Source organism: Gigantopelta aegis, chromosome 13, assembly GCF_016097555.1.
Source record: "Gigantopelta aegis isolate Gae_Host chromosome 13, Gae_host_genome, whole genome shotgun sequence".
In the NCBI taxonomy this organism is placed as follows: domain Eukaryota; kingdom Metazoa; phylum Mollusca; class Gastropoda; order Neomphalida; family Peltospiridae; genus Gigantopelta; species Gigantopelta aegis.
This window is the reverse complement of record NC_054711.1, coordinates 14,010,263-14,026,003: the sequence shown is the minus strand read 5'-3', so window position 1 is coordinate 14,026,003 and position 15,741 is coordinate 14,010,263. Positions and strand designations below refer to the sequence as shown.

The 15,741-nt window shown below is 37.2% G+C and overlaps 1 protein-coding gene across 1 annotated transcript in view; it reads left to right on the top strand.

Annotated features, from left to right (window-relative positions):
- The window catches only part of LOC121387154 (receptor-type tyrosine-protein phosphatase mu-like), a 67,285-nt gene that overhangs the window by 13,578 nt on the left and 37,966 nt on the right, over nt 1–15,741 (top strand). The window contains exons 5-10 of the mRNA XM_041518180.1: nt 719–871; nt 2,731–2,883; nt 5,273–5,425; nt 7,684–7,827; nt 12,179–12,322; nt 15,046–15,157. Of these exons, the coding sequence (XP_041374114.1) occupies nt 719–871; nt 2,731–2,883; nt 5,273–5,425; nt 7,684–7,827; nt 12,179–12,322; nt 15,046–15,157 (859 nt within the window). The remainder of the gene's footprint in view (nt 1–718; nt 872–2,730; nt 2,884–5,272; nt 5,426–7,683; nt 7,828–12,178; nt 12,323–15,045; nt 15,158–15,741) is intronic.

Below are 15,741 nucleotides of genomic sequence, written 5' to 3'. Positions count from 1 at the left end.
TACTAAAAATGCCCCTTTTTATAACTTATGATATGTCCAAATAGGCCAAGGCCATAACAGGTTGGGGTCTACAATATGTCAGGGTCAACCTGGAACAGGATACCAAAATCGGTCAGGGTCAGTCCAATGCCAAAGTAGGTCTGGAGGAACTAGATCAGCGTCATGGGCGGAAACGCACCTGTCCCAAGTATGTCGATGTCAAGGTCACGGGAAAGTACATCATGACCCCAAACAGGCCTTGTTACTACTACCACGCTTTTGATGTACTAGTCATGTGGCACTAGTTTGGATGGGAAAATTCCAAATAGAGAATGGGTCATCCGGGGTGGTTAGGTCATATGACGCAAACACATTAGGAATATACTTTACTGACTGAACTAAATCCTGCTTACCAATTAGCTACAAATAAGGTTAGAGTTTGTTTTGTTTAACGACACCACCAGAACACATTGATTTATTAATCATCGGCCATTGGGTAATTTCGACTTATAGTCTTAGAGAGGAAGCCTGCTACCTGTTTCCATTAGTAGCAATAGATATTTTATGCGCACTATCCAACAGACATGATAGCACACACCACGGTCTTTGATATGCTAATCAAGTCACTATGGCGTTTCTGGGAAGGAAAGGTAATGGGTCGTTTTATAATGAATGATAAAGAGTAGAAACGATATAAAACAAAATTTTAATAATTCATTTCGTAGTTCTGCATTTTCAGAATGTGATTCTAAACATTATGGTCCCCTATGTGGAAAGCCTTGTTACGGAAGACACTGTGATGAATCACGTGGTAAATCATCATGTGATAGGAAAAGTGGACTTTGTGTCGATGGATGTTCAGCAGGATGGAAGGGACCAGACTGTACACAGGGTAAGACCGTTACTGTCTGTTCGTTTGGTTGTTTATAATTACTTTCTTGTTTATATCCAATAAGGTTCAAGCACGCTGTCTTCGGCACACACCTCAGCTAGCTGGGCTGTCTGTTCAGGACAGTGTGTTAGTGGCTAGTTGTGATTAGTTCTTAGTGGGAGCTGCAAAAGTGATGCAAACCCAGTCAGTATTTACCTGCCTTAAAGGGAGGGTCAACTCAAACAAGAGTCTTATGTGTTGGAAAGATGCATACCACGACCACCAACACATACTGACACATTAACAAATGAAAAATGCGTAATGTTAGAGTTAATAAGAAAACCGGGATTATTCCTGCTAACTGGGAGCAGCCATTTTGTTTCATTTTTGTGGCGTCCGGTACTATAGCTTGGGACGAAGTGACGTCAGCTCCGACCAACTCGTGTACGCACAGTGTAAACAAACGCTCTAATTTACGATAAGGCGCTTCAATTTATCAACCTGACTTGTAAAACAACATAAATGACTTGATAGTTTAATAAACTGTTATGGTATGTTTGTGTCTTAAAAAATCCAAAGAAAAAATGCACATTATTAGGCCTATTGGTAGGGTACGTTGAAGCAAAACCAAAAAAAAAGATGAAGATATTGTTTTATTTAACGACGCACTCAACACATTGTATTTATGATTATATGGCGTCAGACATATGGTTATGGACCACACTTCATGGGCTACTCTTTTCGATTAGCATCAAGGGATTTTTTATATGCACCATCCCACAGACAGGGTAGTACATACCACGGCCTTTGATATACCAGTCGTGGTGCACTGGCAGGAACGAGAAAATAGCCCAATGGGCCCACCGACGGGGATCGATCCCAGACCGACCGCGCCTTGAGCGAGCGCTGTACCACTGGGCCCCTTGGAGCAAAAACGTCCACTTTTGGTGTCTAGACAGCGTATTTAATTACCGTGACTTGGTTACTTTCCAAATAGACACCTGCTAATCAGGAATGACATGTACAGACCACGAAAAGAAAAAAACAATTAACTAAGAAAACACTCCAATTATCATTTCAGTCCGTGTGTTAATGTATGGACAAAACATAATATACAATGGTGGTTTATTTTGTATTGAACAATAATATATATTTATTGCTGGCATGGATATTATTACATAACATTGCGATGCATCCGTAAAAATCAACTACGCATGTTTCTTCAGTTCTAAGACTAATTCCTGACGTGACACGTTAAGTATTACGTAACCACTGGCTCGCCAGAGGGCGTATTCACTGGGATGGTACAAAATGGCTATGCCCGTTATATATAATAGCTGTCACATTTAACCATTTTATGAATTAATTATAAGATTATACGTGTTGATATTAAGCAATAATGTGCATTAGATATCGTTGAATATACATACCAGTCCAAATGCCTAGCTTAAGAATTCCTTTAAGTCCGATGGTTTAACCAATACCACCACCACCCCATCCCCTCGCCCCACCCGAGGTCGATCGAACAACATGCTCTACATACAGAGATGATATTTTAAATAGTTTCAAGAAATTTTCACGAGTTGATTATCAATTAAAAAGGTCATTAACCACAGCCATATTATATTTTTTCACAAAAACCCCACAAAAAACACAAAATAAAGCTAAACTACTTTTTTATTTAAAGAAATAACACAGTCTAGTTATGACCTTTAGATAACAGAGATATCAACGGCATACTGTCTACAGGTGACCTTTCGTCATTAACAGTTATTTCCAATGTTGGTTCTGCCAGTGAGGCAGCCCAAGCTTAATATTTGCTAACATCTGGTGTTAGCACGTGGACAGTGAGTCATGAGTGCTCACTTGCATATTTTCAGAGTGTGATTATGGTCGCTATGGTCTTTCGTGTGGAAAATCTTGCAACAGCAGACACTGTGATGAATCTCATGGCAAATCATCATGTGATAAACAAACTGGACGATGTGATAACGGGTGTGCAGCAGGATGGAAGGAACCAGACTGTACAAAAGGTAAGATAAATTGTTTGCTTGTAATTACCTTCATTCTTATTTCCAGCTAAAGTTCAAGCACGCTGTCCACACATCTCAGCTACATGAGCTGTTTGTCCAGGACAATGAGTTAGTGGTTAATGATTAGTTGTTAGTAGAAGCTGGTAAATTGATGCTAACCCAGTGTCTTCCACCTTTAAGTCCGATGACTCAACCACTACATCACCGGTAGACCAACTGTAATATCCTCTACATACAGAGATAATGTTTGAAATAATGCAAGGAATGTTCTCGATTTGATTATCAATTAAACAAATCTTTAACCACAGCCACATTGATAATACTTTTCATTAAGAAAGGTACACAAGGTAAGATAAATTGTTTGTTTGTAATTACCTTCATCCTTATATCCAGCTAAAATTCAAGCACGCTGTCCACATACCTCAGTTACATGAGCTGTTTGTCCAGGATAATGAGTTAGTGGTTAGTGATTAGTTGTTAGTAGAAGCCGGTAAATTGATGCTAACCCAGTGTCTTCCACCTTGAAGTCCGATGACTCAACTACTACATCACTGGTAGACCAACTGTAATATCCTCTACATACAGAGATAGTATTTGAAATAATGCAAGGAATGTTCTCCATTTGATTATCAATTAAACAAATTTTTAACCACAGCCACATTGATAATATTGTTCACTACAAAACCTAAACTACTTTTTATTATTTAAAGAAATAACCTTCAGCCTGGTTGTAAGCTGGTCTTATGGGCATTTTCAAAAGTGGTCAACACCAGACCCAAACATTCAAATTAGCAGCTCAAACTAGACTTTGCCATTAATAATTATGTACATGTAAAAGCAAACTCCTGTTTAAGCTATTATAAACATTATGAACACCAGAAACACATTAATATTCTAAGAAAGAAAATGTAATCAATATCAACTTTTATTCACTAAAAGCCTTTTTAGCACAGGGCATATGTTCAAATGTCTGAAAACTCAGGAATGCCCCTTTAAAAGTCATGACTGTCATTTCTTAATAAATATAATGATGAATAATGTGCTTTAAAATACATGTATAGGTGTGGTATAATGTGTTCATTAAAATTAAACTAATGAAATGTATGAAATTTCATTTCCATCTGACACCAACATATAATTTCCATCTGACACCAAAACTATGACCCTATAGAAAACAAAGGATTAATCAGAGAAGTAGTTAGTTGATCTAGATTTCAAACGTGTTTATTAGTTATGAAAACAAACATTGGTTAATCAAAGTTCCCTTATATACTGTTGTTACAATGTTGCTTTGCTTCTGTTAAGTTGGCACCGTTGATTTCTATCAATGTCCGATACTATTTAAACTCGTCTTAGTCAAAATGGGTTAATTAAGGATTTTGTTATGCATGGTATTAATACAGCTCCTGTCTCCTAAAACAACTATATTAATTTACTTCCTAAAGTGAATGACTTAAAGAAATACAAGAGAAACGTTTCAAATTCCAAAACGAATATTTTGAAATCTGCACTTTTTGCCACTCCCTTTATATGACAGGTGATTCAATGACATTGTCTACAGGTGACCTTTCGTCATTAACAGCTATTCCGAATTTTTGTCTAGAATGATGATTAATCTTGAACTTGAATCTTTGTTAACTGTTTTGTTTAGCGTGTGATCATGGCTTTCTTCGGTAAGGTTTGCGCTCAATTCTGTCACTGTCATGATGGACCGTGTAATTATGTAGATGGAAAGTGCAACTATGTCACTGGATAATACACTGGCATGCTGTAAACCAAACTGGACCGGAAGAACATCATTTTTAAAGCACAAGGCATTTCTACAGACTAAAGATATAAAATACTTGTGCACCTAAAACTGTAGTAACTATTAACACAATTATGTAGTGAATGCTATATGAAAGATTAATATCAATATGAGAGAGAGATAGGGTGGTGTGAGTGAATTTTGGAAATTAAACAAAAAACAATTCACTTTATAGTGTACCCAGTTTAATATTGTATGACGTGTCTGGAAAGGAAAGGTAAATGACTGTTTTATGAATTATGTTTTAGCCTACGATGCTGTATCACTCATTATGAGCATATCACAGAAGTACATAATTATGGATATAAATAGACATTAGCCATACACATCGTCGATCGTTATTTAGAATATAAACAGGTGTTGGTGAGAACAACTATGCAAACAGATCACCATCGAATTTCAACCAGTTGTATCCACTTCATTTTACCTTATTATAAGCTATTCAGCATTTATATTTACGCATTTCCTTTGTTCTAAACAAGATGGCAGGCATAATGTGCTTTAATGTAACATAAAACAATGTTTACAGACAAAAACACCCGTATGAATCAAAGTCGTTATTTTGTAGTCTTGCGTTTTCAGAGTGTGATTCTGATCACTATGGTCCTCTGTGTGCAAAATCTTGCTTCAAACGACATTGTGATGAATCACGTGGTAAGTCGTCATGTAACAAAGTGACTGGACGATGTGATAACGGGTGTACAGCAGGATGGAAGAAACCAGACTGTACAAAGGGTAAGATGTAGTCTAAATCTGTTAAAATATTCTGTACAGAGATAATGTTGTTTTAAACGCAGTAAAGGATTCATTCATATGGTATCAAACACAATGATGATTAGCCTATCTGACCAACTATATTATTTTTATCTACAAAAATTACACTCGCCCAGATTAAAACTAGAACGTACTTGCACTTAACATAGCTGGTTTCATTCTGTGATCGAGTAACTATTTAACTAAGTTGGCTACAATATTTGTTTTGTTTGTATGGTTGTTGTTTTTTTTTGCAATGTTCTCAATCAAAAGGACACCCACAGTATTCCAAAGTACACCAACATTCACTAAAAAACGGCAGTGTTCCTCCAAAAGCATACGACTGACAAGATATTAGATCCTTTGCAGTAAAAAAAAAAAAACTTCATTAGGCCTCTACATCCTAAAAAAAGAAGACAAAACGTTACCACAGGCATAGTCACAATTCATATATATGCCAAATCTGAACGACAACGCCGTAACTCATGACCAGGGCCGTTTATCCGCACAATGCAGATTCGAATGGACTTTTGGCAAATTAGCGGTTGATTCCATAAATCTCCATCTAGTATCCTGCCCACAGGAGAACAGCCATCCCAAGGAGATCCCCTACTGGAAATTGTATAACTCCTGCACCGAAGTCAAAGATAATGTTTTCACAAGACCGTGACAGCTACCACAAAACACTTGGATGTGTTTTATCTGTAGGTGGACTATCACTTCCAAGGATGATACAACCGTTCTGTGTTCAGGATAATCTCTACTGCCATCGTGGGGCACTTTGAATTTTTGCAGAAACGGTGTAACACTCCTAACGCCCTTCTGATGAATCCAAGTCTGACATTTCTTCATTCACGATTTACACGATTGCCTATTGGTTAAATGGAAAGCAACATTTAAATTATGTTTATCGAGATCCACTGAGCGTGACCTAGGTCAATAATGGAGACAATCTTAGTCTGTAAGCCGTCCCACCCTCCTACAAGAATAATTTTTTGTAAATAATTTGTTTGGTTTCTCGTAAGAAGAAAACTAAAGGCGTATGGAAATAACAAAACAAAAATATTTTTTTTAGTACAAATTGGAAAACAATAGGCTCAGATATAAATGACTTGTAGTAAATTCAATAGTATGAAAAGGGCGTTCCCTGTGGGAAAGAGTATAGGTTGTATGAAATATACTAAGAGCCATAAATAATGCAATGGACATTTTGCTGATATTTTCTTATAGAATATTATGTCATCTATATTGGCATGCAGACAAATGGCATATTGGTAATAATTGTAATTGAAAGAAGATACTGTTTAAATTGGATTTTTTTTTCTTCATAAAATGTTGTTTTAAACAAATAAATAAACTTTTTTTTTCTTTTTTTTTTTTTGGTTTCTCAATAAAACAGCAATTGTTTTACATTGCTTACCGAGACATGTTAAAAACAGAAGACATAAAACACACAAAGATGATTGCTTTTATATTGTGACGAGAGCAGGTAATGCACATGCAAAACAAATTACATATTCAATGTTGTGTTGTAATAAAGACCCAGGTTGTGCTTTTTGCTGAAAACTCATTTTATTCCATTTTTCTGATTTGAACAAAATCCTCTTTCAGTTACAGTTTTTACCAATATATCATTTGTCCACATGCTTAATATATATAATTTGGCATTTCTTTAAGAGATTATTCAGTGAAATACCAATATCGTTGTTTATGCCACTCAGTATAGATTATCCCCAGAATGTAAAGAGGTTGTGAAGATAACACTTTTGGTTATTAAAATTATATTTTCTTTCCCTTCCAATATGTTACGGTAATCATAATGTGTGTAATGGTTTAATATAGGTTCTGACATACTATACTTTCGTAAATATAAATTTATTTTCCAACAATAAAATACACATCAACATAACTGGCTTAAAGTTAATCCAAAATTATTATATTAATATAATATTTTATAAGATGTTTTATACATGTTGTTGTTTGTTTGTTGTGTGTGTGTGTGGGGGGGGGGGGGGGGGGGGGGGGGGTGTTGGTGGTTGTTTTTTGTTTTTTTTTTTTTTTTTTTTGTTTGTAGGGTTTTTTTTTTTTTTTTTTTGGGGGGGGGGGTTGTTGTATTTTTCCAGTCAGGTGTATTACATTTGAGTAGACTAATTTGATGTCTATCTTGCTGGTTACAAATCCAGAATAGTTTCAATTATTCACATTATCACAAGAGGTCTGTGTTTATTACTTTTTTTCAGAATGTGCAAACTTTACATATGGTTTGCAGTGTGCAAACATTTGCAGTAAGCGAAAATGTTTTGGAACCTCGTCTTGTGATCACGTAACTGGGAAAAGTGATAATGGCTGTGATCGAGGATATCAGAGTGAAGATTGTACAGCGAGTATGTATTCAATATTAGACCGTGGGCCCCCTATAATGAATGAATGAATGAATGTTTAACGACACCCCAACACGAAAAATACATCGGCTATTGGGTGTCAAACTATGGTAAATGCAAACCAATGTGATGATCAACATGAATATAAAAAATCAACAGTTAAATAAAAACACAGTGTAAAGGACTGTGTAAAAATACAAATATCACAGATAGATATAATTAAAATTTAGAATAAAACTCAGTGTCACGTAAAAATTGTAAAATAATTCCTGGATGGAATTGAAATGATTCCATCACATTTCTTTGTCCAAATAAATCTTTTCGAGTTGCTGACAATTGCTTACACTTCACCAAAATGTGGCGCACAGTCAGAGTACACTGACAGTGCTCACACTGAGGTGGAGGATTCTTGTTCAAAATAAATGAATGGGTCAAATATGTATGACCGATGCGGGCACGACACAAGACTACCTCATCCTTCCTCCACTGTCTATAGGAGGACTGCCACTCTCCCAAGACAGGCTTGCTAGAATGAAGCTTGTTCGCAACCAGCACCGTCCCACTCATGTTGCCAAGTCGAAAAGATAAATTTGTTGATATTATTTTTAAAATCAGTATAAGGCACACCAACCCTGGCATAAGGCAAATCCAAAGCAGACTTGCCAGCTGAATCTGCCTTTTCATTACCCCTGATGCCAACATGGCTGGGCACCCAGCAAAATACAATAATTTTATTGGCAATAGATAAAAAGACACACTTTCGTATCACCATCCCAATTAAGGGATGGTCCAGCTTCATATTACGTAAAGCTTGGAGACACGAAAGTGAGTCCATAAAATAATAAATTTGGATGCTATTGAATCCTTTATTTCTTCCAAGGCTTTAATGACTGCCCAAACTTCAGCACTAAATATTGATGCCGAGTCAGGCAGTCTCATGGAAATGATACTGTCTGATGGAAAAACTGTAGCACAAACCACAGAAGTCCCATTACACAGGAATGCAGTCACGGTACCTGTCTTGAATTTCCATGAACAATTGTTTATAAACTACAGCATCTGTACGATCTTTCTCCAGATCAAACACAATTTTAGGTGGTGTAATACTCCATGGTGGTAAAACAAAATATGAAGGCGTTTCCAAAGTGTCAGTTAAATCAATGTTGGAAAGCTATAAAAAACAAAATGCTTAATGCGAAGACCAAATGTACAAATAGCATTTGGCCTTGCATCAAACAACTTCATATAGTTGCTGTCAAACACTGCGTCATGTGTAGGATGTGTTGGTAAAGAGTTAATCTTGGTGGCATACTGCAGAGAGAGCTTGGCATGTCTAGCACCCAAACAAGGTTCGTGTGCATCAACGTACAAGCTCTCTACAGGAGATGTTCTAAACGCACCAAGACATAGCCTCAGTCCCTGATTGTGTATAGGATCTAGCATTTGCAAGTAAGACTTGCGTGCCGACCCATACACAATGCATCCATAATCTTGTTTTGACCTCACAAGATATCTATACAGACGGAGCATAACGTTGCGGTCTGCTCCCCATTCCGTATTACCAATAAATTTTAAAATATTGAGAGCTTTTAAGCCCTTCTTTTTAACATATTTAAGATGTGGCACAAAAGATAGTTTCCTGTCAAATATAACCCCCAGAAATTTAGTCTCCTCCACAACTGGAATTGGATTTGTGTCCAAAAACAACTGTGGATCTTAGCGGAGACCTCGTTTCTGACAGATATGCATACAAACCGTTTTTGACTGTGAGAATCTAAAGTCGTTGTCAGTTGCCTATTGATGAAGTTTATTCAAACAGAGCTGCAACTTACGTTCAATGATACTCATATTGAACGATCTATAGCAAATCTGAAAATCATCGACATATAACGAGCAATCCACATCAGGTGTTAAACACTGGGTGATGATGTTAATCTTCACAGAAAATAAAGTTACAGACAGGATACTACCTTGAGGCACACCCATCTCCTGTGGGTGAATGTCAAACAAAGTTGACCCCATCCGGACTTTAAAAGATGTATCTTTTAAAAATGGTGAAATAAAAACAGGAAGTCGACCTCTAAGGCCTATGCCATGGAGGTCGTTTCAAATCCCATACTTCCACGTGGTATCGTAAGCTTTCTCCAAATCAAAAAACACTGAAACTAAGTGCTGATTATGGATGAAAGCTTCCCTACAAAACGATTCAAATCTAATAAGAAGATCTACCGTGCTACGTCTAGATCTGAACCCACATTGCACGTTAGTAAGCAATTTGTGGGATTCAAGACACCAGACAAGTCTACGATTGATCATTCGTTCCATGGTTTTACAAATGCAACTTGTCAAAGCGATAGGGCGATAACTAGTAGGATTGGTAGGATCCTTACCAGGCTTGGGAATAGGAATGATAATAGCTTTCCTCCAATCAGAAGGAAAGTCTCCAGAAATCCAGATGTTATTAAAACTATTCAAAAGAACCATCAAAGATGATTCAGGTAAATGTTTTAATAACTGATAATGAATTTCATCTGGTCCTACTGAAGTATCATGGGCTCGACGAAGAGCATCCTGCAATTCCTCCATAGAGAAACGCCTGTTGTACACTTCAGCATTTTCAGATGAAAAATTAATGGACTGCTTTTCAGCTTTAGTTCTAACAGATGTAAAAGCATCTGCACTGAAAGCAGAAGATTAGTTATGAGAAAAGTTGTCAGCCAAGGCATTGGCAATATCACGATGAGACGTGACATCCGTATCATTGACAAACAAATGATGAACTGTATTACTGGATTCTTTACCTTTGATTTTACGGATCCTATTCCAGACAGATTTCACTGATGTTTGTGAATTCAACTTGAAGACAAAAGTTCTCCAAGATGATTTCTTACTCTGTCTAATCTCTCTGCGAGCCTTAGCCCTAGCAATACGAAATGCATCCAGGTTATCCCCAGTAGGTTCACGTTTGAACCTCTCAAGGAGCCTGTTTCGCTCTTTGAATGCATCTTTGCACGTATCATTAAACCATGGTTTATTGAAATACTTTGGCACTGCCGAAGTCTTAGGAATAGTTTCATCTGCAATATCCTTCAAGATGGAAGTGAACAAAGGCATGGGATCATCAGCATCAGTAATAGCAAATTGTTGCAGTCGAGTGCTGCACAGATGCTGAAAATGACCCAAATTTGCCCTCGCTAACTTCCACCTTTGAACACTTTCAAGCGATGGAGGTCCATCATTCTCCAAAATAATGGGAAAGTGGTCACTGCCACAAAGGTCTGAACCAACTTTCCAGGAAAATCAAGAAAAAGTGAAGGACTACAAAGGGTTAAATCTATAGAAGTGAAAGAACCACTTGCAGAATGAAATATGTATGACTTTTATCATTAAATAAAAGCAAGTCATTTTTGAGAATTAAGTCTTCCAACTGTTTACCTCTAATATTTACATCCTCACATCCCCACAAAGTGTGGTGACCATTAAAATCTCCCATAATAATAGAGGGAGTAGGGAGCTGGTTAAGGAGATCTTGAAGATCTCTAGAAATTAAAATGGTTCCGAGGAGGTAAATAAACTGAACACAGAGATATAGTTTTATGAGCCATGACCTTTACAGCCACAGCTTGTAAATTTGTAGTTAATGCTACTATACTCTGAGGAATATTTGCATTAACAAGAATGGAAACACCCCCAGATGCTCTATTTTCAGTTTCATGAAACGTATGATAGAGGTTAAATCCTCTCATGGTAATATGATAAGTGTCCTTCAAGAAAGTTTCCCGAAGACACACTGCAAGAGGATTATGTTTTTAAATTAAAAGACTTAATTCATCAAAATTAGGCCTAAGCTCTGGGCTCCCTATAAGACATATGATGCCAGCAGAGTTTACCATGAGTATGTATTCAAAATATTACACACGTTATGCATATCAGTAGATTGTACATCGAGTATGTATTCAAGATATTACACACACTACGCATATCAACAGCGTGTATAACTTCGTATTTGCTGTGCCAACATCTATATACGGTAGGTATGTTATGTTGGCATATTATATTTATACACACTACATTACCCAAATGATTATTTATGACTATGTTACCTTAAAACACAGGACATTGTGTATGATTTGATGAATGTTTTACTTGGTTTTTGTTTCTTTGTGGGTTTGGGTTTTTTTAGGTTTTTTGTTTGTTTGTTTTATGAGGGTTTGGGACAGAATGTTGCCCAGATGCATTAGGTTTCTCTCGTTATCATCGAAGAAAGAGTCTAAATACTCATTACAAAGCAGTGGGTGTAAAATACATAGATGCATCATTAAACAGATTCCTTTTCATTCTTTCCTGTTTTCAGTGTGTCCGTCTGGAAAATACAGTTACAACTGCAATATGTCTTGTGAGGAGAGGGAATGTGCTGGCAACTCGACTTGCGACAGATATAATGGAACATGTGAAAGTGGCTGCTTGAAAGGCTGGGAGTTACCAGATTGTATCACTAGTATGTGCCATGCCGTTTTTTTGTGTTTTTGTTTGTTTGTTTTTGTTTTTGTTTTTTTTAAAGCTTGTAATGAGTGAAACATGTTATAGACTTAATAGTAATAGTTAACACCAACACATAATTTACAGCAACATCATCAAATTACTTGATATGTCATAGTATACACTAATATAATTATTATTCGAGTGTTTTTAAATAGACATAACAAGCATGTAAACAACAGCACAGAATTTCATTATTTCACTTTCCACTATGGTAAAACGCCCATTACATATGACTGGATTACAGCTTCTATGTCTACAGAATGTCGATACAATACGTTTGTTTATCGGTACTGAACGACACTGATACCTTATTATTAAAACTTTGCTACAGTACTGTTGTTATGTTATTTTTAATATTATTCTTATTTTATTTGTTGTAACCAGATGTCTCATATATACTACTCAAAAGAATTTAAGGGTCAGACGATATTTTCGACATTATTTTCTGAATGTCAATTATATTAGCTAGACCATAATGTCACGCATGGTATTGTTCCATTTTGACGAAAGTGGGTCTAAGCAACCCATAAATGAATTAAAATCCACTGTCATTGACTCTGTCGACTAGTTCTAATGGCGAAAACATGCTTACATTTGCACGTAAATTAGGGCGAAAGCGAAAAGTCTGCTAAGTGCCCATAACTTGCTTTTTCACAAAGCGCTTCATTTGCACGCTTTGCATGTGTATTCCATGTTCCCAATGCTGAATTTCCGTATAATTGGAGCTTGCGTTCGCGTACGGTGCACACTCCAAATTCGACAATGGTACGACGTCAACTGACTATCGAAGATCGAGGAAGGGCTATTGCTTGGCTTCAGGATGGCAATACGCAAAGAAATGTTGCTCTGAGACTTGGTGTCAGTCAGAGTGTCGTTGGCCGACTGTGGCAACGGTACCAAGCAACGAATTCTGTTCGAAATCGTCCACGTTCGGGAAGACCCCGAAGCACTACAAATAGAGAGGACCGCTACATCACCAATATGGCTCTACGTCAACGCACAACCACTGCACGCCGATTACGTGACAATCTGCGGACTGCGACTGGAACTCGAGTGTCTGATCAAACCATACGCAATCGTCTGAGAGCCAATAATCTACGCTGCCGTCGCCAGGCTGTTCGACCACCACTCCTACCACGTCACAGAACGGCCAGACGTCACTGGTGCACACACTTCATCTGCGGTGGCAACGTGTTCAGTGGGGTCGAGTGATGTTCACTGATGAGTCCAGGTTTAGTCTCCAGTTCAACGACGGTCGGGTTCGTTTCTACAGACGTCCTGGGGAGCGCTTCGCTGACGTTAACGTTAGACAACGTCACCGGTTCGGTGGTGGCAGCGTCATGGTGTGGGGCGGCATCTCTATCCACCACAGGACCCCCCTCTATGTGGTGGATGGCAATCTGAATGGAATCCGCTATCTGAATGAGATTATCCGGCCGTTGGTTCTCCCAGGCCTTCAGCAGATTGGCGGCGGGGCAGTTCTGCAGGATGACAATGCCAGACCCCACCGCGCCAGGGTGGTAACGGACTTTCTCAGACAACAAGGTATCGCCAGGATGGATTGGCCAGCATATTCGCCTGACTTGGCCCCAACAGAGCACGCCTGGGACGAATTAGGCAGGAGAGTTCGGGATAACCATGCCCCTCCGGCCAACCTTCATGATCTGGGTCAACTTCTTATGGCAGAGTGGCAGGCCATTCCCCAAGAGTTCTTCAGACGTCTGATCAACAGCATGAGGCAACGATGTGTCGAGTGTATTCGCGCCAGGGGTGGATTCACAAACTATTATACGAATGTTCTAATGTGTATAATACATGTTTGACAACCTTCAACTTTGACAGCATGTCATGTGACTTTCTTGTATACAGTGACGTTTATTTGTGTTTTTTTGTAAATATGGAACAATAAATTAAATTTTTGGTGTAGTTTACATCATCAATCTAATACACTCTGAAACTTATTTGGTTATAAATTTTTGACCCTTAAATTCTTTTGAGTAGTATATACTTTATTATTAAAACTTTGCTACACAAAAAAATAGAGAGAGAAAAAAGAAGAAGTACATAGTCAAGTTCTAGGTGAGATACCACAATACTCGGAACATAATAATTATGATTATATTATACCATATAATTTTTTATATATATATATATATTTAATTTATTTAGTAGTTTTTCGTGTATATAATATTATTGCATAATATTATTATTAATCATTTATTAATTTATCGGGGCCCACACAGTGTATTGGAGAGTGACAGTCAATGTCAATGTGAAGGCTTATGGAATTCAGATGTCAGGGCCCAGAGGGCCCGAACATGTTTTAGGATATATGGGAGTATTTTGAATTTCATATGTTCAAATATGGCATTTCCAGGCGCTTGACACAATAGTTGAACAAACTGGGAGACACCCCGTTCCGAAGCCACTTAATTTATTTGTTACTGCATTTATTGTTGAATCGTTTTACGTAAATTTCTAACTTAAAATCATGCTTGCAATTATTGTAGTTAAAACTTGTAAAACAAAGTTTTTCAATATTCTATTTTTGTTCTTTAAATATCTGATCACATAATATATTAATAAACTTTATACTCATTCTTTTCATAATTAATAAGATACCAATATTAATGATATATGACACGATATTGAGGCACATCCGAATTTGTGTTATTGCAGGCATTGCACAAACTGCTGCACCTAATGAACATTCAGGACCAATTATCGGTGGTGTCTTCGGTACCGCTGTGGTTGTCGTTGTCGTGGCCGTCATCATCTTTGTATTTCTGAGGTAAATCCTCTTTCAGATGTCATTTCAAAATATTTCCAATCTATAGTGCCCTGGGAGTAGCTTGTATAAACGTTAAAAATTTTACACCACTAGAGCACATTCATTAATCAGTCATCGGCTATTGGATGTCAAACATTTGGTAATTTGGACATAGGTATAAAAGTTAAGTGCAGCCAGTAGATGGTGCAGAGGTGAATATGCTGGGGTTCTAGAAAATGTTCTTTATAGGACATATTTTAATACCATTCTGAAGTGCGTTTTGTCATATTTTTTAAGACTGTCACTTTACGTTTGTCAGTGATGTCCCCCATCTAGCGATTTTTATAATGACAACGATTAAGATAAAATGTGTTGGGTTGTTTTTGTTGTTGTTGTTTTTTTTTTTTAGATTTTGACCCTCTGCTTTAATATCATTAAATGTATAGGGTTTTATTTTAGTTTTTGTGTTTTGTAAACGCATTAATATTTTTATATACCTACCTTTTGTGACACCCAATAGCCGATGTGTATTTTTCTTCTGGAGGCATCGTTAAACATCCATTTATTTATTCATTCATTCATTCATTCATTCATTTAACACAAAA